Source organism: Neolamprologus brichardi, chromosome 5, assembly GCF_056152115.1.
Source record: "Neolamprologus brichardi isolate AB-2024 chromosome 5, ASM5615211v1, whole genome shotgun sequence".
Classification (NCBI taxonomy): Eukaryota; Metazoa; Chordata; class Actinopteri; order Cichliformes; family Cichlidae; genus Neolamprologus; species Neolamprologus brichardi.
The window spans coordinates 24,630,001-24,655,081 of NC_142108.1; the positions used below are offsets into that span (position 1 = coordinate 24,630,001).

Consider the following 25,081-nt stretch of genomic DNA (forward strand, 5'->3'; position numbering starts at 1 on the left):
TACATGCAAAGTCCTCTGAAGCCAACCAGAGGGTTTGAATCAGGAACCTCCTTGCTGTGAGGTAACAGTGCTAACAAATGCGCCAACATGCTTTCCAGCCACCATTCCAGCTTTCCATTCCACCATTAGCTAAGAATGTGTGCAGTTAAATATGAAGGTAATGCACATTTCTTGGTCCAAATTACTTCAATTGAATACCACTGTGGTAGCTTAGCATGATTCACAGGTGAAAATAATCCTGATTTAGTCTCATACTGGACTGTGGTGCAGCCACCATTCCTCTCATTGGCTGCCCCTCATAAACGGAAGGTTAGAGTAACAGGTGGATGGGGCTTCTTTGCTGACAGCCAGATCTGTATTAGCTCATAGGCACTACTTGCACATAAACTGACCTTGTTGTTGGAAGAGTATCCATCGCTTTGTGTATATATGACAAAAACATTAGGACAACCATAGAGGGCCCCCTTTAAGAAGATATTTAAAGAGGACCGTGCGACTGACCAGACTGCTATGAAACCCCAAGGTGAATGGTTTCAACGTAGCCATGTTGGTGTTTTAAAATGTGACAGGGATCTTATTTTCTGATTCTTAATGTGATCAGTATAATTTGAAGCTAGTCATTGAGACCATAAACTTATCAGGAAACTATACTGAAGTCACAGAGTAAGGGATATGAGGACCATTTTTCCATAGATTTCCATAGCAGCTTCAGTGGTTAGTATGGAATTGCATGGGCTTACCATTTCACGTCTTATAAGGTTTTGACATTTTTTGTTCAGATTTGTTTGTGACTCGCTGTTTAGATAAAATCGTGGATCTGTTTTAACCATGCAAAACCGCAGCTCCGAATAAAAAGGCTGAACATAAAACAATGTTCGCTGTTCACCAAAAAGACTTTTCTATTCACGATGTGTCATTTCCTCTTTTGACCTGAAGTGTGGATAATCTAACAGTCAGTGAGAGCAGAGAGGAAGAGACCATGATGTTATTCAACAAGAAACACACTGTAATTATGGATTACATAATTACCATTCAGTCATATGTCACATCCCAGTGCCTTGATAAATATTGTATTTTCATGGGAGATGAATTTACATAATTACCACTTTGCCTAGAAAAAAGGTAAAAGGACTGATAAGCTGTCTATGCATGCAGACTGACAGATGATCCAGCTGTTTCTACCTCCCGCTGTCCTCCTCCCTATCCTCTCGCCAACAGCTCTGTGCGATTTGTGTGTGTTTTTGTTTCTCACACTTCCAGAAGGTCCCTCTTCAAAGACGTTCATAGTGTTGCAATCAGTTGTTCACATGAAAAGCGACGGAAATAGCTTTGTTGCTTTAATAAACAGCAGTAAGAGGCTGCTGCTTCTGTTGCCTGCAATAATCCAGACTTCACGCAGGGATCAGTAGATCTACGGGATAATCAGAGTTTGTGGTGTGCAGCTTGTTTTTTCTGATGATGCAAAAATAAGTTAAACAGACCAAACAGGGAGCTTAAATTTTCTTCATTGAGACTGAAACTCATCTGAGAGGCTGCTCTTGACTATATTGTTATATTTGTGTAAGCATGCCATTAACTTTCTCCTAACATGAAGACCGAAGTTTGTCCTAGCCAGATCTTACAGTCCGGATGCTCTGAAGTGTTAAATGAGGCCTGTAATGAAGCTGAGAAAGCATCAGTGCTGCTGCCTGCTGCTTTAATGTCAGAGCACAAAGATCACCAACAGGATGGAAATAACCGGAGAGCAGCAGGAGTCAATCAGCAGCACAGTGTTTATCTCTTCACAACTTGTGATGGGCACAAGACTGAATATTTTAGCTTTGTGCTACAAATAATTTTTTCTCGTCATGTTCAGAAAAAGTGTTTTTGTAACTGCAAGTAACCCCAAAATCAAGCAGTCTGTGCTGAAAGTTAAGAAACACAAGGATCCCCTTTTAACCTGATTGGTTCATTAACTTAAAGGGTAATGTATGCAGACCATTCATAGAGCATTTCCTACAACATTTTACTATAATTAATGTAAGTGTCCGCAGTGTTACGCCAAAGTCCTGAGCCACCCATTATTTCTTTATATTTTGCTACAAAAGGAGCCAGACTAACTTTAAAAATGCTCTTGAGCAATAGATCTCTAGGCTTTCTGAAGATCTTTTAACATTTTTCTTTGAACACTGGCTGCTTTTTCACTCATTTTCAGCCCAGCCCTTGTACATAAACCTTTGAGAGAATGTTTTTTTTTGTTTCTTAAGCAATTTAGCAGGTGCATTTTGATGCTTGAATGATTCGTAGGTCACTAACTCCAGGTAATGAACCAGTGTTGTGTCTACACATAGCAGACAACTTAGCAAAAAAACAATTTTAAATTGTGTCTTTGAGCACTTTGCTACTCACAGCCTGTAAGAAAAACACATCTGTACCTTTTCTTTAGCCGAATCCATTAAAAATCCCAAGGATCTTACAGTTTGACAGCAGAAAATTTTATTTTTTTTCCAACAAGTTGATTCCCAAAGAGATGAAAACTCTGCATATCTTGGTATGTTGTGCAATATGTCCTTAAAATTATGAGGAAAAGCGAGACGCGGAAGACAAAAAAAGAAGTGGGATGCCTAAAAAGACCTGAAACGGTATGCTGCACCCTGGCTGAGGCACTTTAAATAAGAACTGTGCAACATTTGTATGTATTTGTAAGCAAAAAATGTGCCCTCTGTTGGGTTCTGGTCACATCAGTCGGACCACCTGAGGAGCACAAGAAGCAGTCAGCACCTCTCTCGTCTGTGTACCTTTGTGTAGTCACTATCACCTCTCCCAGACCGAGATGAATGAATCTCAGGGTGGGTTTAAGAACAACAACAGTGGTTCTCATGTAAAATCTGCTGCTGCTGGAATTGGACCTCTTACACACAAGCTCTGCTGCAGTATAAACTCTTTCTTTAACATCTTTTAAGACCCTGAAGAAACAACCAACAGAATGTTCGTGACAGTTTTTTTTATTTGGGTTAAAGGCAAGGGGACCTTCCTTATGTTTCAGACTCAAAATCATCTTCATCTTTTCTGTCACTCTGCATTCATCTTCAAGGTTGTTTTTTTTTTTTTACTGTGAAAATGCTCAAGTCCCTTTGTTCTGACTCTCCTCCAGGTACCCGAGGCTATTGCTAAGTGCCAGCGCGCAGGCATCACCGTGCGCATGGTTACCGGAGACAACATCAACACTGCTCGTGCCATTGCGACTAAGTGTGGCATCCTGCTGCCTGGGGAGGACTTCCTGTGTCTGGAGGGCAAAGAGTTCAACCAACAAATAAGAAATGACAAGGGAGAGGTAAAACGAGTACAAAAAGAATCCAACTGCAAGCAACATTCATATGAGCATTTAAGTTTAAGAAAAAAAGAAGCTTTGACCAGAGAATGACTCTGAAATGAACTCAAAACAACCACCAAATTAAGTCAGTATGGCCCAATAAGTCTTTGTTGCTAATGCTAGATTTCCACTAGCCCATTACATCTCTGGTGGCCTAACGGCCCTGAGTTAGCCCCCTTCCAAAGGCTTATGTACAAAAGCAGCAAACATTAAGTTTCCTAATGTATCTTATAGCTATCTTATTAGAGCGAGGGAGATGTTGTGTTTGGTAGTGTTTTACCTGTTCAGCTGATACCGTCCACACAGCACTCTTTACAACAGTATCATGTTAAACTGATCTGTCTGCATTAAGCTTATATCAGCTGATTTTTGGGGGTTTGGGAGGTAGAGAGCTTTGTTTACTGATTGTACGGATAGTGAAGCTTAAATTGCCCCTGATGCACCCATCAGTGTGTGAGTGTTTGTGTACATAAAGTGCTGCATGAGTGTGTGTAAATGGATGGATGCAGCTCATAGCATAAAAAGTGCTTTGAGTGCTCAGTAAATCTAGAAAAGCTTATATAACTATCAGTGCAGCCCATTAACCAATTAATCAGTTTAACTCTTAAGCGGTTGGCTGTTTCTCTCACTGCCTGTCCTGGAGTTTCGGACATTGTCTTTATTTGGATAGGACAGACACAGCAAATGGCCTCGAGGCAAATTCAAACACATGCATTAGGTTTATGACATATGCTTTGCTTGCTCTGCCCAGTGAAGTGCTCAGATTTGTCCAGTTAAAGATGAAGCTCCAAGTCCCCATTATTGCTCTGTACCCAACTTTGATGGTTATTTTTATATGCTAGAAAAAGATTATTTGAAACTTAAACATGTCATTTCTAGGTGGAACAAGAGCGTCTGGACAAAGTTTGGCCCAAGCTGCGTGTTCTGGCTCGATCATCACCCACAGACAAACACACTCTGGTCAAAGGTGGGTTTGTTCTGACAGGAGACTGTTGAGCTGCTTTAAATCTGCGTGTAATTGTAAACCTTTAGTCAAGCTGCTGTAAATGGATCTACTTTTTTCCCCCTTCTTTTTTTTGAATGATCATGCACTCACTAGTTTCTTGTTGTTTCACTCTGCTGATCAGGCATCATCGACAGCACAGTGGGCGAAACCCGACAGGTGGTTGCAGTGACAGGAGACGGTACCAACGACGGCCCCGCCCTCAAGAAAGCTGATGTTGGCTTTGCTATGGTAACCACTTCTTCATTTTTTTTCCCTCGTCCTTTTCTTTTGTTGCCTTTGTTTCACGGCTCTTTATTGCTTCACTCTTCTGCTACTTAAGTTTCTCTGCATCATTACCTAAAGAAAAAAAATAAGCCTTTCAGTTAATTATGTTTCTAATGCAGCCATGAAATAGGTCATTTCTCTAAACGTCATTGACAATAACTCTTCAGTTTAATGCCGCGGATTCATTAAGATAGCTGTGAAATGGAATAATAAATCAATAAATGTTGAGTTCGGCTGCATTCAGCACAGTGGGGTCCCACTCTACCACCTTGTCACTGCCTTTGTTTTCTACAGATCAACTCACAGAGAGTGAGACTAATGCTGTTTCTTTATGTTGTCTGTTTTATCAACCAGAGTGCATGTACTCCGGGGTGCATTTTTGAGGGTATTTGGACAGATTTTCTCAAAAAAGGAAAAAAGAAAAAACTGAAAGTACAGTTTAATTAAAGAAGTGATAAGAGCAGAATGTGTTTGAGCAAGAAAGTTAACACTTTTAACTAAAGTTAATAGATAAAAAGACCAACCCAGCCAAAATTAATTACTAAAATGATTAAAACAAATAAGTAATGGTCACAAAGTGGAAAAAAGTTGAATTAGCTTAACAAAACAATTGAAACTGTTAGATTGTTCACCCATTTACAAAAACATGGTATGGATAATTATTCATAATGTGAAGCTACAATCCTGAATTATTAAAATCTGGAAATATTAGTTCAACACATGTATGGATAAAAACATTATGGTTTTAGCTAAACAAACTTAATGAAAAAATACAATAGCTTGTTAAAAATATGTGGAATTTAATAGTTAAATGTAGTTAAAATATTCAGGTAAAAGTAAAAATGAACATTTAGATAGAAAAATATCAAACTCTGTTTCATGGCGAGCGTTTGGCTATCTTATCCCACCTTTCCAGAGCTCACAGCGCTTCAATTTACAGAGTCAGATATCGCCCACTTTAAGAATTTTATGATATTACTTCACCTTGAAAATAATCACGAGAAAGCGTTTAAAGAGACATCACTAAAATATTTATCTGTAACTGCATATTAGCCACCTAGCTTAATTGTTTCTGGCATAGACTGATCCTGGAGTGTACTTTACACTTTCCTGGGTCACGAGCAACATCTTGGCTTTTTAGATATACTATGTCCCTCTGCTGGTAATGCAACTTCAGCATGCCTGTGCATTTCATGCTTTGGAGAAGCAATGCATGACATACATACGGTGGACTGCCGTGTCTATTACACACTTGATATTGGGTTCATGAGGCTACAGGAGGGTCAGTCTGAGGAAAAGTGGAAAGATAGTATCTCCTTGAAATGCCTTTCCTATAACTCAGACCTTCCCAAAGTGTGGGGCCCGCCCCCTAGGGGGGGGCGCAGAGCCATAGCAGGGGGGGCGCGGGATGAAAAGGGGGGGGGACAAAACTCTTGGACACTGCTTGCACAGGGCGCCTACAGAAACGCAAAGCAGGAGATGAAGCATCGCTGAATGTTTCCAAACCAACTTCATTTTAAGCCAAAGACTAGAAAATATAGTGAAGCATATCTTCCCTTTGGTTTCACCTGCACAAGTGCCAAGGTAGGTCTCCCCTGCAGAATTGCTTTTCCCTTCATCGGGAGCAGCGCTGGGCTGTCCAAATCACGGACAAACAGTATCCCACAGCTGTTTATGTTTTTAAACCCATTTTGCACAGAGAGGCATTTTTTGAAAAATGTATTGATAGCAATGTTGAATATTATTACACAGGAAAAAAAACAACAACTACATGTAAAATAATCACATCGTGACGCCTCTGCCTTTGTAAATGTAGGGACAGTAACTGCGTGTGTATATGTAAGCGTGTAAAACCTGCAGACAGTCAGATTAACAATATTTTGTCTCTATCTGCCATTCTGCAATTCATCTCATGTAAACAATAACGTGGCGCACAGCGTGACGTGAAAAAAGGCACATACCTTTGACGTTGCATGAGGAACTCTGTATTCCTCGTCCACACGTAAACGCAAAAAAGTGTTTTTAAAAAATCTCAGTTTTCAGTGATTCGAAACGCCGTTTACGCGTGGACGAAACAGCTGCGTTTTCAAAAATACCCGTGTAGGTGCGGACGTAGCATAAATTAGTTAGTAGTTTATTTTCTTACTACCTGTAATTTATTGCAGATTACTTGTATTTGCTTAATTTTTTACTAAATGTTTGAGGTGTGAAAGAAACCGCAATGGAGCAAAATATGGGTGTGTGTGGTTGGAGGATGTGTGCGTGTGTGCGTGCGTGCGCGCGTGCGTGCGTGCGTGCGTGCGTGTGCGCATGTGCACGCGGGGCGCGAACATTTTTCTTGAAGACAAAGGGGGGCCCAGCAAAAACAGTTTGGGAACCACTGCTATAACTTAATTTCATTATATCAGTACTTTTTTATGATTTAGATAGATATTTCCTCATTAGGTTAATATCCAAGTATATTGGGTTACTGTAATTTATTAGTTTGTTTGTTTTTCTTTCTCTCAAACATCTCATGCTCTGTTTTCATATTCTTTAATTAAATAAACAAAAGCAGAAGAATAACCATAAAGAGGAATCGCACTAGAAAGCTGTATAAGCAGTGGTGACCAGAGATGGGCAGTAACGCGTTACTTGTAACGCGTTACTGTAATCCGATTACTTTTTTCAAGTAACGAGTAAAGTAAGGGATTACTATTGCAAAAACGGTAATTAGATTACCGTTACTTTCCCGTAGGAACGCTGCGTTACTGCGTTACTAAAACCGTGATTTTCTTGCGAGAATGTCTCATGACAGTGACGTAAGCGAGTGTGATGTTCATGACAACAGCTGTGTGCAGATCAACAATGGATCATATATCGAGTGCGGAGAGAGTATGAGCGTGCAGCGTTTAAAGCGTGGAAGTACTGACCTTACTTTGAGTTTGATTCCGTAAAAAGTGACAAAAACATTAGTGTCCGCTGTGCGTGGGAAGAAAACTTCTTTTTACAGCGAAAAAAACCCCTAAACTTCCAAGCAAGCACCGAGTAGCTACGACGTAATGGGAAACTCACAGAGAAACTGCGGTATCCTTCCACTGACCGCTGCAGCACACCTGCACCAGGATAAACCTCCGCCTACTCTACTCCTGCTTTACAGGTGAAAATAGAGCAAAAGGACCGCTAGTCTTTGACTTTATTTATTTTCTGCTGTGTTTTACTTGCATCTGAAAGAGTGAGTGTAAACACAAAAAAATAAAAAATAATAATATATATATATATATATATATATATATATATATATATATATATATATTATGTGCTGGAATGTGCAGAAAATAGGTTTAAATGTTAAACTAATTTCTTCCAGTCAGATAATGGTGCATATAATTAAAATTTTGCTTCATGCATAAAGTTAAAAGATTAAAACTAACAAAACAAGTTTTAAAAAGAGACTTTTCCATTTGATTACATTTTGTATGATGGATTATGTAGAAAAAGTAGAATTGGGCTGAAAGATCTATCGCTTTATCACCTATTCAGGTTGTAAATCATGTTTTTAAAAAGTAACTAAGTAACTAAGTAACTAAGTAATTAATTACTTTTGAAAATAAGTAATCAGTAAAGTAACGGGATTACTTTTTTGGGGAAGTAATCAGTAATTAATTACCGATTACTTTTTTCAAGTAACTTGACCAACACTGGTGGTGACTATGCATATTACTGTTGACCAACTGATTAAAAGAAAGTTGAAAAAATGAAATTGGTAGCTGGAAAAACTAGATAAACAGTTATTATAGTAGCTAAAATTATAAATTAAAAGAAGGAGCTTCTTGGCTAAAAGTGTGACTAGCACTTTATCAAGACACAAATGTGGTAAATTCATAGCTGAAAGTGTGTAATAACAGTTTAAGTAAGTAATGATGTTGAGAAATGCCTGAAAGTGGTCACTAAACTTGAAGAATAGCAATCAAAAGGTAGTGGGTGGGTGGCTGAAACTCCCATTTGAGTTTTATATATGACCGATAACAATCCTCTGGGCGATCTGGGTGTGTTTTATAGATTTAAGTGAAATGACATTTATTAGTTTTTATTTTTTAACAAATTAATTTTCAGACTCCTGAAACTTGAGTTGAGTAATCCATCACATGATGGTTATATTTACTCTGGTAAAGGTATTGTTAATGCACATGACTCGCACATCAATAATAAATGAAACACCTCAAGCAAGTTTCAAGTAGGGAAATTGATTTTTTTTTATATTTTTTTTGAGACAATCAGGAAATACATTTACAACCAGTGGCATGCTGTAAGGAAACATGTCTTGGAAAATGTGCTGCTTTTCAGGATACTTTTGAAAATGGTCAGCAATCGTCATTATTTACAATATTTATAGCTTTCATCCACATGGCTTAGAAAGTTGTTACTATGGAAAATGAGAACATGAGACGTCCAAGTTTGGACTTGAGCTCAGTTCTACTGGGAAAATGATCATCTTCCCAGTAGAACTTTTGGAACGAAACATATTGGGGCTTGTGTTTATAGCACAAAGCTAACTTACTAAGGGGAAACATCGCACTCCTTATTTACGTCACCTAAAAGTTCAAAAGTTAAAACCATATTTATCTTTGGAGGAAATAAAAAAGAGAAAAATTGCATAAACATGTTTTTGTTTGACATATGTCAAAATATGTCTCAGTAAACTTTCTCCTACAGCCACTCATAAACGTTTGTTTGCTGTGTAAATTCAGTTGTTTTCACTGTCCCAGTTTTATGATTCCCAAGCGCTGCACCTACGTCAGCTCATTTGTTATGTAACACTTTTGACACACCAACTGAATCTTCATCATATGTACCTCAAAGTGAAGACTGTTTTAAGTAAACTTGTACAGGAGTTCAGGGTGGCAACTGCAACTTGTAAAGTAAATGGTAAATGGCCTGTATTTGTATAGCGCTTTACTTAGTCCCTATGGACCCCAAAGTGCTTTACACTACATTCAGTCATCCACCCATTCACACACTGGTGATGGCAAGCTACATTGTAGCCACAGCTGCCCTGGGGCGCACTGACAGAGGCGAGTATTCCAATTCTGCAGGAAAACCACAGACCTGGCAACCCAGTGCCAAATCGTAGCATTTCTTTGTATCGCGCAAGTTTGTAAAACAGAGACAGCCTGCGAGTGAAGTGTTTGTAGATTTAAAGGATCTAATTCTGCTGTATTCGAAACTGAATGAATTAACACTGTGGCGTCCTAACTCTCATCTCTAAAGAGTAACACTGAACAGATGATCAGCTGACGACTTGCCACTGTGTATCTGTTTAAAAACAGAATACATGCATGTGGACGAGTTCACAGCTGACTCCTCTGTGTGTTGTTGTGACCTTTATTTACTGGGGAAAGTCATCTGAACATCAGGCTCTCCTGCAGGGTGCTGAGCAGCTGCTGTGCTGTCATACAATTCGCTGATAGTAGCTACTGTTTCTAAACACATCACAAAAGCAATTTGTGGATTTAAAGCAGTGACCTTTCAGCGCTTATATGTCCCATTTGGAACATTTTCAGTTTCAACTCCAGCGTCCCTGTTCAATTATCGCCTGGTTAGCTGGGAAACTGAAAGCGATTCACCTCCATCTGTTTGAGCGAGTCTGCCTGCGTAGAGAGACACAGCAGCTCAGAACTACTTCAGATGAGCTAGGAAGCAGTAACATTAAACTAAACAGAAAGATAATCGTTTATCCATCTCTGAGGAAACTGCGGGTGCTCCAGCTCAACATTTTGGTGTTAGATGAGCTTCAGTAAACCAGGGTTCTCTTGGTCACAGCTGAGATGTTTATGCACAATTAGTTAGTCACGGTTCCAAGGCTTTTTAGGTTGTGACTACTGGGACACATTAAGGTAAAGCAATGTGTTATCTGTGACCGCTTACCACAGTTGGTCTATCTGAGTGGTGATCAGTCAAGCATTGGAAGAAGATGGCAGTAAATGTGGAATTTGTATAGCAGAAATACTTGTCGTTTCTGTCTTCTTACCTTATTAATCACTTTACAGTCCCTCAGATTTATGTGTTGTGCACTTTGGGGATCTATAAGTGCGAGTCTGAGAGGCAGTTTAGTACAAAGCCAGGCTGATGTTTTGACTTGGTCTCCACATTTTTAGAGCCTCAGTTAGCTTGTTGGCTGTCTTGTTATATGGAGGTTGTCAGGATTGTCAAGTCAACTCAGATTTATTCATAAACACAGAAGTAGCAGCTGCGGATGAAAGTGCTGTACTACTAATAGAATAAAGTGACCATAAAGTAATAGACCAATAATAATATGCCACAGGAAGCCATATAATTTATTGGATAACTGCATGAAAAGTGCTCCAAAAGGCACCAAAGTGACAAACACAGCTGAGAGGGCCGGTTTCATTAATTAATTTCACTAACGGTAGCATTTTTAAGCAAGTTCAGTGTCCAGTGTAACAATAAAATCCTGAGTTTTCAGTTGTTTGGTGTAGCCTGCTTGTAAAACTCAGCACCGTCTTACACCGGTCTCTGCTTTGTGTTCCAGCAAAGACAAATTGCTGCAAGCTTTGCTTTGGTTGATGAAGTATGTGATCAATGTCGTGTCCACGGTATCTAAAGTGTTTTCTTTCTTTTGGACCGCTTTATCTGAGCAAATCACTCTTCAGCCGTGATCCCGAGCATCTTCCGTTTCTGTCTTTGTTCAACAGTTTTTGTCTTTGTACATTATGTTTAAGGCAAACTGCGCAGTCTTTATGTAAAATCACATAGCCTGTGACAAAAAAATCCGATTGGAAGAGAGTGCCAGACTTTAGTCTTTTACATTATAGGTCTTGTAGTGCTCAAGGGGGAAGCCTGGTTATTGTAAACATTATCTTCATGACTGAAGTTGGGCATTTGAACACAGGACCTATGAGCATTGAATGGATTTTGGAGCCAATCGACTTTTTGGAGGAACGATTTGAAATTACCTTAAGCATCAATAAACAGCAGCAGGCCCACACCTGGTGCTTGGGATGGTAATTTACGAGCAGTGTTTTAAACATGAGGAGGAAAATAGAAAAATTGTCATTTTGTACCCGGAGATGTCATTTGACTGAAATCTAAAAAATAAAACTGTAGTTTGTGTCTCTTCCAGTACTTTATGACTGTAACTCACCACCCTAGCTCCAAATACACAGTTTCTCACAGATTCAGATATTTAGAACTTTTTCATAAATACCATAAAAATACAAAAACGTTTCGATGAACACTTTTTAGCAGAGTTGATTCACTGCTTGTGTGGATCTTGTGTAAACAGAGTTTCCGTATTTGTTGGAAACTTGGCATCACAGAGACTGTTTGCTCTTATTCAAGGACTAATGATGCCTCTCTGCTTCCTTTCAGGGAATCGCCGGCACAGATGTGGCCAAAGAGGCATCTGACATCATCCTGACTGACGACAACTTCACCAGTATTGTCAAGGCCGTCATGTGGGGGAGGAACGTCTACGACAGCATCTCCAAGTTCCTGCAGTTCCAGCTGACCGTCAATGTGGTGGCCGTGATTGTGGCGTTCACAGGCGCCTGCATCACACAGGTAAACCGCTTATGTCTGAAATTACAGCTCATTTAGCACACCAGTTTGAGTCTGAATAACGACAGACGGCTCAGTGGGACCTCCTGAATATGAGCTGAAAAAGCTGGAACAAACACGTGTAAATGAGAATTTAAAAAAAAATCTCACATAATGTTTGTAACTACATTGTTTTCACACAACCCAAAAAGAAAAGGACGTCACTATCACTGGATCGGCATGTGCCTGGGTACAAAATGTTTTTTCAAAATCTTCTGTCTAAATTCAGTCTCACAGTTTGATATTGTTTGCCTGTGTTTATAAAAAAGAAGTTTAGAGTACGAGTGGGCAGAAAAAACTGCGGAGGTTCTATTTTTGGTTGTGTTTGTGTGCGTGTGTGTCATCACTCTGTCTGTAAAAATGATAGCTTGAAAAGGGGTGTAGTGTGGGGTCATGGAAGCAATCCATTTAAATTTGGCTTCGATCCACCAAAGTCTTAAAGGTGAATTTATTGTGGTGAATACAATAAAAAAAAAAAAATACAATTCTAGTAAGAACTGCCCAGAGAGTGAGTTGTTTGGCAAAGGTTTGTGTGCTCAGTGTGCTTCCTCTTTGCAGTGTTTTGCTTTAGATTTTTGGTTTCCAAACATCATTTCAAATTTTCATTTTTCACATGTATGTTGTGAATGCCACAACCAAAAAGCAGAGTACCAGTGTGGCTGAAGCTTAATGTCAGGTGTCAGATTTGGAGCACATACATACAGTGGCTTGCAAAAGTAATTGGCCCCCTTGAACTTTTCCACATTTTGTCACATTACAGCCACAAACATGAATCAATTTTATTGGAATTCCACGTGAAAGACCAATACAAAGTGGAACGAAAATCATACATGATTCCAAACATTTTTTACAAATGGAGTGTGCGTAATTATTCAGCCCCCTGAGTCAATACTTTGTAGAACCACCTTTTGCTGCAATTACAGCTGCCAGTCTTTTAGGGTCTGTCTCTACCAGCTTTGCACATCTAGAGACTGAAATCCTTGCCCATTCTTCTTTGCAAAACAGCTCCAGCTCAGTCAGATTAGATGGACAGCGTTTGTGAACAGCAGTTTTCAGATCTTGCCACAGATTCTCGATTGGATTTAGATCTGGACTTTGACTGGGCCGTTCTAACACATGGATATGTTTTGTTTGAAACCATTCCATTGTTGCCCTGGCTTTATGTTTAGGGTTGTTGTCCTGCTGGAAGGTGAACCTCCACCCGAGTCTCAAGTCTTTTGCAGACTCCAAGAGGTTTTCTTCCAAGTTTGCCCTGTATTTGGCTCCATCCATCTTCCCATCAACAGTATTTGGGGGTTGTTCTTGATAAGACTCTGTCCTTTGAGTCACATCTTGCTGCTACAGTGAAAAAGGTTCAACAAAGACTGTACTTTTTAAGGAGGTTGAGAGGTTTCAATGTTTCATTTGAAATGATGACTCTTTTTTATAAAAGTTTTATTGAATCTGTTTTAACTTTCTGTATCATTGCTTGGTACGGTAATATGTCCCTGAATAATAAGACCAGACTTAACAACCTGGTTAAAGTGGCTGGTAAGATTTCAGGGAGGTCTCAGGACCAGCTTGTGGACTTTTATAACAGGCAGGTGCTGAGGAAGGCGACCTCTGTCCTGTTGTGCTCAGATCATCCTCTCTTTAATGATTTTCAACTGCTTCCATCAGGTCGTCGTTATAAAGTACCTGCAGTGAAGACAAAGAGACATAGATTGTCTTTTGTACCTACTGCTGTTATCATAGTTAATAACACTAAACCATAAGTGTTGTTGCCATTGCACATTGTACTTTTTTGATGAAAAATCTAGGTTGTTTTCTCAGGCTTATATTATATTATATTATTTTGGAGTGTGTATGTGATGTGTTGGTTGTCTGTTTGTTTGTACGGACATACTGCAAATCAATTTCCTGTTAGGGACAATAAAGTTACCAATAATAACTGACCAGCTTCCCTGTCCCTGCTGAAGAGAAGCACCCCCAGAGCATGATGCTGCCACCACCATATTTGACAGTGGGGATGGTGTGTTCAGAGTGATGTGCAGTGCTAGTTTTCCGCCACACATAGCGTTTTGCATTTTGGCCAAAAAGTTCCATTTTGGTCTCATCTGACCAGAGCACCTTCTTCCACATGTTTGCTGTGTCCCCCACATGGCTTGTGGCAAACTGCAAACGGGACTTCTTATGGTTTTCTGTTAACAAAGGCCAGCTTTGTGCAGTGCACGACTAATAGTTGTCCTATGGACAGATTCCCCCACCTGAGCTGTAGATCTCTGCAGCTCGTCCAGAGTCACCATGGGTCTCTTGGCTGCATTTCTGATCAGCGCTCTCCTTGTTTGGCCTGTGAGTTTAGGTGGACGGCCTTGTCTTGGTAGGTTTACAGTTGTGCCACACTCATTCCATTTCTGAATGATCGCTTGAACAGTGCTCCGTGGGATGTTCAAGGCTTGGGAAATCTTTTTGTAGCCTAAGCCTGCTTTAAATTTCTCAATAACTTTATCCCCGACCTGTCGGGTGTGTTCTTTGGACTTCATGGTGTTGTTGCTCCCAATATTCTCTTAGACAGCCTCTGAGGCCGTCACAGAGCAGCTGTATTTGTACTGACATTAGATTACACACAGGTGCACTCTATTTAGTCATTAGCACTCATCAGGCAATGTCTATGGCCAACTGACTGCACTTAGACCAAAGGGGGCTGAATAATTACGCACACCCCACTTTGCAGTTATTTATTTGTAAAAAAATGTTTGGAATCATGTATGATTTTCGTTCCACTTCTCACGTGTACACCACTTTGTGTTGGTCTTTCACGTGGAATTCCAATAAAATTGATTCATGTTTGTGGCTGTAATGTGACAAAATGTGGAAAAGTTCAAGGGGGCCGAATACTTTTGCAAGCCACTGTATGTTCACTATAGCAGCTGCTAGCATTTGTGCTACAGTATCTCTAATCAGTGATCAATGAATCACATGCTTTTGAATGTATAGATTTTAAAAAGTTTTGAATGTAAAACTATTTATATTAGTGTGCTATTTGCGTATAAACAGCGTGTGAAATTGTGTTTGTGTCGTTGCTGGTTTTCATCTCAAATTCAAAAACGGCAAAAACATCGCCTTCACTTATACTTTTGATTAACTCCTGTTTTGATTCGATTTTGAGGCTGGCTGGTGTGTTTGATGTACCTCGTCGCACACTGTGGAAACATCTTTAAATCTCCGCTTGATAAAATATCCATAGAAACAAAGAGTAATTTGTGATTTCGATGTGACCGTCTCAGTGCTGCGAGGAGGCGAGTTGGCCGTGTCACATTTTCTTTGTTTCATAATGTGCCTGTAATCAGAAAGCTGAACCCCTGACACAATAAAGAAGAAAGTCTTGGGGCTGTGTATTAATTGAAAGGCTCACAGCTGGCAAGACCAGATAACTAACTCGACTACAGAGCGAAGAACACAAAGTAGGCTAAGATTCAGCCTGAAACCATGGCAACACGTCACCGTCATAATCCTGAAATATAACGGGGGACTCAGCAGGTCTGTGGTCTCTGTGCTGTGATTTTGCTCACTGATCATCAGGCGCTCGGTCTCTGTTAGTGCACGGAAAAGATCATTAAAAGGCGATTTATGTGTTTGGTGTGTGTACAGAGGAACAGAGGCAGGACCCAGAGGCGTAAACTGGGTTTTAGAAGTGGAAGGGGTGCTTTGAAATGTGTGTGTACTTTTTTTCCTCATTTTTTTTTATGCAGTTAAATTACTCATTTGATGTTAGACGCACTAAGATTAAATCAGTTCTTACAGTATGGTTCTCACAGTGACAGCAGTATAAAACCTGCCCGTATATTTGTTTCCTAACAATGCAATCCTAACAATATGTGGAAGTTCAGATATAACCATAGACACCATGTGAAAAATGGGATGTGTCCACCATGAGGTCCCTGAACCTTCTTAAACAATAACTTATGTATCAGTGGCAACATTTTTTGAATCTCAGAGATTCCATATTTGTTCCAGACAGCAGGCCACTCGTTGCCCTGTGCCGTGTCAGAGCATGCTCCCTGAATGATCAGTTCTTCTCAGCATCTCAGCTCCTCTGTCAGTAGTGGTCACACTGTCCTCTCACATGTTTTATAGGTTTGTTATTTACCGTGTGTGTTACTGTGTCATTGAGAAAGCATTGGAGTTCAGTCATCTAGTATGAATACACATTTATACTACATTCGAGTCCACCTGAACTCGAACTGAAGTCCATCTTTTCAAGCAGGTGGCATTTAACAGGGTCTTTTGATCACGAGATACCTTTACAAAATTTGAAACCAGTCACACCATTCCAGTTGTCACAATAAGGAAAATTAGATCAAAACAGTTTCTCATGCTGTAAACGTGGGAATTTCAAAGCTGTAGTTTGCTGGTCTGCAAGACGTCCACAAACAGACCCAACCAGGAGCACAAACTGGAAGTAGACATGGTGCAATTGCAGAAAAACATTTTAAAGATCATAAAGATTTTTTTTTTGTATGTTTCCCTGTTGTTTGGTTGCTGAATCATATTTGTGTTCCGTTATATCCCTGATGTTATATTCTCTTCTCGTAAATTAAACTCCTACTCCTTCTCCAAAAGGACTCTCCCCTGAAAGCTGTCCAGATGCTCTGGGTCAACCTCATCATGGACACTCTGGCATCTCTCGCTCTTGCCACGGAGCCGCCCACTGAGTCTCTGCTGCTACGTAAACCCTACGGTCGGGACAAGCCCCTCATCTCCAGGACCATGATGAAGAACATACTTGGCCATGCTGTGTACCAGCTCGTCATCATCTTTACCCTGCTCTTCGCTGGTGAGTCTGACTCCATCCAAGTTGGGTGTAAACCTGGTTCTGCAGTAATGCATTGATACTAAGACGCTGATGTTTGTTAATCATTGTCGAAACAGTTGAGATACATTTTTGGGGTATTTTCCTTCATCTTTTATCAGGTGAGAACTTTTTCGACATCGACAGTGGGCGAAACACTCCCTTGCACTCCCCACCGTCAGAGCACTACACCATCGTGTTCAACGTGTTCGTCATGATGCAGCTCTTCAACGAAATCAATGCCAGGAAGATCCACGGAGAGAGGAACGTGTTCGAAGGTGTCTACAGGAACCCTATCTTCTGCAGCGTTGTACTGGGGACCTTCGCTCTGCAGGTAACACCTTCAACATCCTTTAGTGCTACCAAGGTTTTCCTGTTATGTTACTGCTGAGTCTGGATGGATTCATGGTCTCAGTAGCTGCAGCTGCATTTTTGCTGCATATAGTTTGGTTAAAAGAGTTTAGCTGAAAACCTGATGGGTTTTTTTCACTGAATTAGAAATGGTAAGAAGACATCAGCACATCAGGTTAAGACCTTAACAGTAGGACTGGTGGTACGATGAATCACACACATCCAAAATGTTGACCAAAAACAGGTGGAAGATCACGAGATGAGCAGTTGCCTGTGCTGTGTGGGGGACAAAGTGTCAAAAGGTTGACAATAGAAAGGTGGTGGTCATGTTGATTCTGTAGTTAGCTGGCTAATGATTACGGTAAATGACAGAGAAGGTATTGGCAACTTATTTAACACTGCACCTCGGTATTATTTAAAAAGTAGTGCCCAAATGGCGAAAAACCTTAGTAGTTAATAATAAGTTGTGTTGTTTCTGTCTCTTTTGGGTGCCAGTGGTCAGTGCAGGTGTCACTGATTCTCCCACCTGTAACACTGGAACTTGGAGTTTCCCCAGTTATCCTGTCATCTCATTTATTTGCCTTAACATTAGCATTGGACTAATGTATGAGTAAAAGTATTACCAATCTCACACTATAGAATAGTCTAACATAACTTTGTTAAACCACCAGATCTGCCGACTAAAAGTTTACTATTATTGCTCCGTTCACACGGCTGACATGCCGCTTGCTTGTTTCCTTCCCAGATCGTCATTGTTCAGTTCGGAGGAAAGCCGTTCTCCTGCACAGCTCTGACCATCGACCAGTGGCTGTGGTGCGTTTTCATCGGCGTGGGAGAGCTGCTGTGGGGACAGGTGAGACAAAAACCTCAAGTGCACAAACAGCTGAGCAGAACAAACACCAGCCCGAGCTGTGAGAATAAGCAGCGTGTACCCAGGAGCTGATGAAGAGGTGGATATGTGAGGTTTATGGCAGAAAACCGTTGCCTGTCACACTCGCGCTGCTGCGGTGTTGCCATCACGACCATCGCCATGGTAATGAGCTCAGCACATGAAAGCTATGCGACTCCTGTTTACGAGGGCCGAGGGAAAACAAACCCGGCGTGTCAGCGCCTCTGTGGACGCGCACGAACACGCCATCACACGCATGATCCTGTTAGCATGCAAACACACAGAAAAACTGTTCAGTCATAGCTAGTCTGCTGGGTTCAGGTGGAGGGCAGAGAGACAGACATATGCTGACAGAAACAGACTCATCTGAAGTCTGTGATTTATTTAAGAGGTAAAAACACCTTTTGTTTCTAACGGAGAGAGAGAGGAGGGTGACGGAGATGTAAAAAGCTGATGTGCAGCTCCAGCAGGATGCTGGGTGTCTCTCCACTCTCTTTTAACAACCATGAACAGATAGTTCACCAGCAATAGGAAAATAATGATTGCATAACCAAGTTACAAGATAATGGTGCTTCATTAGTTTTTGTATATTATGTTTTAAAATTGAGGTCAAATCAAGCTTCAGTGCTAACATTTTGCTTGTTAGTAAAAAAAAAAAAAAATGAAAGCGCTGATAAGTAATGAGTTCATTTGTTAGCTTTTTATCTTTTAAAATAAATTTGCCAAACTTTACCCAAAATACTTCCTACAACGTCTTAGTAACACCTTAGTCCTGTTGTCTCACATGTCTTGGTCCCAGATTGGGAAAGCACCCTGCACACCCTGCTTTTTGTCTATTTTCGAGTCATTATACACTACACATATTAACACGTGAATTATTAACTTGTGAGGACTTTAATCAGTCACACTCCAAAGGATCCTACATTTCCCATAATGCAGTTCTCATACATCTTTTAAACTCGTCCCGTAGCACAGGCTGTCTTTATATATTCATAAAACTTTTTATTAGTTTGACCATCGATGTGTTATCGGATATTGTCAGCTGTTTTCATCTGCTGATTTGCCGTAAACACCACCAGATCTGATCTGCTGACGATGGGTTTTTCTCTCAACCTCAGCTGATCTCGGCCATCCCCACACACCACTTGAAGTTCCTGAAGGAGGCCGGTCACGGTATCACAAAGGAGGAGATTCCCGAGGAGGAGCTGAACGAAGGCACGGATGAGATCGACCACGCCGAGATGGAGCTGAGGAGAGGCCAGATTCTCTGGTTCAGAGGTCTGAACCGCATCCAGACACAGGTATGCTCGCCTCGGCTCCTCGACATGTCTAACTTTATCACCTCCTGCAGTTTACTTCTGTTATCAGTTTCCCCCTTTGATGGCAACGGCTGAGGGCTTGTTTTGTTTTTGGTCTATTGTCTTATCTGAATTGTTGTTTGAGAGGCATTCTCTCATCAAGATGACAAAGAGAGACTTTAATAAAAAATATTTTTTCCAGCAGACACCTGAATGCATCACAATCGATGGAATCCAACAGCTGGGTCTGATTTACAATCAACAAATTCCTTACCAAAGTTTTTATTTCAGATCTCTCGAACATCATTTGTGTTTTTCAAGCAGAACATCACCTCAAGCATCGGCTTATCACCACTGATGACCAGCCAGACTCTGTTGCAAAACGACAAGTTCACTTTCATTCAACATAAAATGCTCTACACATTTTCTGCGCTCTCACAGTACAATACATCCTTTTTCTTATTGCCGTTCTCTTCTCGTTGCAAGAAAAGAAAAAATGACCTTTTTTAAGATACATGGAAATCTCCTTACCATCTCTTAGTGACATAGACAGTAAGTGGTAAACTGCATCAAACTGCTTTACGGTGAAATTAACAGCTGGAGGGTGTAAAAAAAATCTTTGAAGTCAAGCTGACCGCCGCTTAGGAGAAAAAATATATACAGAAAGCACAGTATCTACATTTAACGAGTGCGTGGAGCTGTGCTGCAAAGCCTGATTGGCTCTGCAAACTTTCCATGTGGAGCCTCTAAACTCTGTCAGCATCCATCTCAGATCAGACGCCAAATGAAGCCTGTAGAGTCTTTCTCATATGTATACTGTACAACATAGTGCAGTCAACCAGAACTCTCGATAAAAGTTTACTGTAGCTGTATCTCCGACTGCAGCTTCATGTCGGCACCTCTGTGACACACACTGTTAGATAAAACTGTGTGTCTGTGTGTGTGTGTGTGTGGAATTGAACTGAAGATTAAACACACACACTCAACTGCATGTTGTCCTGTCAATTTCACACTCTGCTGCAGAGCTTCGGCACAGAACCACTTTATTAAAAAACAGAAATTAAAGACGGCTACAGCGGCAGAAACCTTCCTGAGTACTTTAATTAGTCAGTAAATTAATCAGTCATGTCAGCAAGCGTGTCTCCATCCACCTGTTTCCATCCGGACTTTCAATTCCTGTGTAACCTGAGGGAAACCGCAAGAAATTAAAAAGTCACGCTTTTTGAAAAAGTTACTGATTAAATAATAACAAAACCAGATTTAGTGAGCAAATCTTTAGGAACAGTTCTGAAAGACCGCAAGGTTGACCCAAATACAGAATCACGGAGACAGACAGGCAGAAAGGGTAAAGAGAAAGTTAGTTAGAAAACCTGCAGCACAATTAGGCTGGTTAGCCCAAAAAAAAGCACTGAATCTAAAACATGGGGTGAATCTAAGGAAGACTGAGGAACAAGAGGAAGTTGAAAATGCAATAGCCTGGCAAAGACTGATTGAAATTCAGACAGCAAGGAAGAGAGAGGGGTTAAAAAGAAAGCAATAAGACGCAATCAAACCAATAACATGGGTCAGGGGGAAAAAAAGTCACAAAATAAACCACAAAGTAAACAAAAAGAGCGACCGAGAGCAAAAAAAGCACGAAGGACAAAGAAAAAACAAGAGTTAACACTCCTCTAATCAGAGGAAGAGATAAACCGGATTTTAAAACACGAATGCTATCATCTTTTTCTTCCATCAGAATTGGAGAGTAAGTGTTATTAGTGAATTATTATGTCAGTAAACTAACTTCATGCTACATTGCATTTGGATAGAAATCTAGCTGGTGTTCTTACTAGTGGCTGTTCTCGTACGCTGGAACTTGTCTGTGTTATCCTCCTCCTACAGGACAGCTCACTGAGCTTTAGCATGTCCACGGGCAGTTCCATTCAGTCTCTGTGGGCTTCATTAGCCTCCATGCTAACGCCCACTTACAGTAACAGCAGCCATCGCTCTGCTCCCACGCGCGCACACATGGAGTCAGCGAGGTCAGGTGTTTTCCTCTTACCAGTGGGCTTGCTTGTACTTACTGAGGCCAGAGGGTAACCAGGTCTGAAATAATAATAGCGAATTTTTTCTGGTTTGTCGTCTTGAGTTTCTCAGTTTGACCTCTGCAGAAACACTGACTCTCTGCTTCTTCACTCAATTCTGTAACTGACAGAAAATAAGACATTTTAAACCAGATCTCTTCCAAATAAAACACCAAAACAAATAAGTGTAGCTTCTTAATCCAGAGCTCTGGTGCTTCTCCATCATTTGTCCTTTTTATTATTGTGTTATACATTATACCTTGATTAAAACAGCAGGTGATGGCCAAAGTGTTCAACAGCTGTTCAGAAAAAAACTGGAAAGTAGACTATTAAACATCCAAAATACACTATCTATCACACAAACAGACTAAAACTGTAAGAATACAAATGAATTATTTAGTAAGTCGGTGGTTTCATATAGGAACTGTAGGAAAATCTGGTAATATCAAATTTAATAAATGATACTTCATTTAAAACGTGCCTGTTTTGCATGAAGCGAAAACAAAACCCTAACCATCGATGTGTTACCGGTGAGCTGGTAAATGTCTAGAGGTTAAAATGCTCATTCATCACATAATCTGATTGAAAGCTTCAGAGCGGGTACAAATGAACAGGCGAGGGCAAGTGTGATTTCAGGTGGAGCGGAAAACCCTGATCCACGTGTGCGGTTTACGATAATCTTCACCCGGTCCATGTAAATCGTGTCGTGAAAGGCGGATGTTTCTCCTCCACTTCTCTCTGTCTGCCATCGGATCTGCTGTACAGAACTCAGGATGCTCTCCTTTTTCCCTTTGTGGCTGTGTATCTGTAATATCAGTGTGTTGTCCTCTCGGGATGGGAGGATGGGAGGAAGCGGGGATGGAGAGGGAGGCGACGAAAGGCTGCAAGCTAATTAGGTTCTTATCTCTCCACGCTCCTCTTCCTGTCCTCTTCCTCTCTAATCCTGGTGGGCAGTGTTGTGCCGCTCAACGCCTCAACAGTCAGACACAGAGGGGGAATAATTGCTACATGCAGCACCTCGCTGCAGAAACTTTATCAGTCATTCCAAATGACACTTTTCTCTTTCTCCTGTCTCAGCTCTCTCTCTCTCTCAGAGTGCCGTAAGCCTGATTCAAAAGCTCTTTATTCACTGTTCCGTTTCTTTCTTCATCCCTTCGTTCTGTCAGAGGATTTTCACATTTTGACACTAACTAAATGACAGCTCTCAAACTTCTCCTTGCTGTTACAACTTCTCCTCTGTCCTGATCTCTTTCTCATCTTTGTTTCTCCTTCATATTCTACTGTGTCTACCTGCTAAAAGTGTCAGTAGCTCAGTTTTTCTGTATTGCAGCAGCACAGATAAGGACTGCAGAGGTTATCCAACTGGAAGATTTGATATTTTATTTTGCTTTTTCTTTAACAAATGTACTAAATATGCAAGAAATACCTCAATGGAAAATCAGAAAGTTTCTTACTGCCATAATGTCCATTTGTTTTCTTTCAGTAAAACTAACTGTTGAATTGAAATGCTGGATACAGTCTATTCAGCGTGGGGACAGTATGATACCCAGCTTCTGGCAGAGAAGCGTTCCATGATTCACAATTCAAAATCATCCATTATTTGAAACTTTGCAAAGTTTAAAATGATCATCCAGCATCGGTGTATACATACATGACAGAAAATAAAGAAAGGATCCACTTAATAAAATCCGTCTATTTCATCGGCACTGATCTTGATGAATGAAATGAAATATTAGTTGGTTTTGATCACATGATTTTTTACAGTTTTGATCTCTGTGGTTGGATGATTAATTCAAGTCAGTATGAGAGGGAAAGGCTCAGAATCTGTGCCAACTTTCATTGAAAACATAGCGTCACCCTTTTGTCAGGACAATTTTAAATCTTACCACTGAATGTGTGACATATTCAGACTGATACAGTCCCAGTCACGCTGTTAGCAGCAAAGCATGACATAGATGAGTCTCATCGTAGATTGATGCACAACATTTTATCAGCTAATGCCATTGCACTGTTTCCTGCCAGCTAACACTAAATGTAAACTACCCTGAAATTGAGTAATTTAATCAGATGTGCTTGTCTTCATCGCTGTACTTGCGCTACCTCTTCTTTACGTCCGAATGAATTAAAAGGTCAGACTGCACTGTCTCTAACCTCTGCAGAAGTCTGTTCCTCTGTGCTGTCTTCTTGCTCTCTCTGCTCTCTAACAGTGTGTTGTGACTGTCCTTCCTTCAGATGGATGTGGTCTATACCTTCCAGACGAGCCAGGCGGCGGTGCCCGGTGCCCTGCGCCGCCAGCCGTCCGTCGTCAGCCAGCACAATGACGCCACTGCTGCCAAAACTCTCTCTAGCCCCACCCACATAGGGCTTAGCTCCTCCTCCTCTCTCACCAACTCGGGTGGGGCTCTGCCCCCCGCTGCTGCTGCTTCCTCCTCCACTGCAGGCAGTGAGTCGGTGACTGGAGGCCAGCTAACAGCACGCTCCACCAGGCTGGACTCTGTCTTTTTTTTCCTCTGTTTGAACGTTGCATGACTTACCGACACTGAAGCCATTGCACTGCTGCTGTCGTAACCGGGTGTCTGCACGCCCTGAACTAATCTGGAATTTTTCATGTGAAGAGGGTGTCTAGGCTATTTATTAACTGGAAGTGGTGGATTTTGGAATAGCCCACTGCAGGGTAGCAGTAAAGATAATGCAATTATTGAACCTGTGCTCACTAAATAGAAACTTTTCTTTCTTTTCTACTTTCCTTCCTTCACAAGGAGCATAGCTTAGAAAGCTCTTCTAATCGCACTCGTGGCTAAGTTGTATTGTCTACCGCAGCTTTACAATAAAAGCCCCCCAAAGGTTTGGTGGAGAGCTTTAAATGTAAACCAGCAGCGAGGTGAAAAAGCTCCGTTTGCAATCGCTGCAATTAAAACCACAAATAAAGCTGTGATGCTGCTGCTGAAATCTATAAGTAAACAAGTTTGAAGATGTGAGTATAGTAAGAGCTGAACATCACAAGATATTAAAAAGCAGATTTGGAGAAAAAGTGAACATCTTTAAAGCTTGCTAATTGGCTTCATGTTAACCTGCTTCATTCGAACAGTGGTGCGAGTGAGAAACAAAGGTTTAAGATTCTTTTAGATGATTTGTTGCAGCATTCAGATGTTTCTTTCATTCAGTTCAGCATTTCTAGAACATTCAAACATTTTCAGCTCTATTGTACAGAAAAAATTACACTGAATGTGTTTTATTAAATCCTTTTAAAGTGTTCAGTACGTACATTACGGCTTTGAATAGACACCAGTGTGAACTGCAGTTTGACTGTAAAAGCCAGAGAAAAAAGTACTGAGAGAGCCTGCAGACAACCTGATCTGTTTCCATCTCTCTGCTTCCATGTGCTGTCCACTTCACCTTTCTGTGCTTTTATATTCATCTTTTTTTCT

At 40.7% G+C, this 25,081-nt stretch overlaps 1 protein-coding gene across 3 annotated transcripts in view; it reads left to right on the forward strand.

The window, feature by feature from the left end:
• The window catches only part of LOC102794391 (plasma membrane calcium-transporting ATPase 1-like), a 127,446-nt gene that overhangs the window by 95,340 nt on the left and 7,025 nt on the right, over positions 1–25,081 (forward strand). For 2 of the 3 annotated variants that reach the window (XM_006782957.3, XM_006782959.3), the window contains 8 exons: positions 3,134–3,313; positions 4,232–4,319; positions 4,480–4,586; positions 11,994–12,185; positions 16,824–17,037; positions 17,175–17,386; positions 18,149–18,256; positions 19,411–19,593. In XM_006782957.3, the coding sequence (XP_006783020.1) occupies positions 3,134–3,313; positions 4,232–4,319; positions 4,480–4,586; positions 11,994–12,185; positions 16,824–17,037; positions 17,175–17,386; positions 18,149–18,256; positions 19,411–19,593 (1,284 nt within the window). Of the gene's footprint in view, positions 1–3,133; positions 3,314–4,231; positions 4,320–4,479; positions 4,587–11,993; positions 12,186–16,823; positions 17,038–17,174; positions 17,387–18,148; positions 18,257–19,410; positions 19,594–23,885; positions 24,097–25,081 lie in introns of all 3 variants that reach the window. The other variant, XM_006782958.3, reaches the window with a different exon arrangement.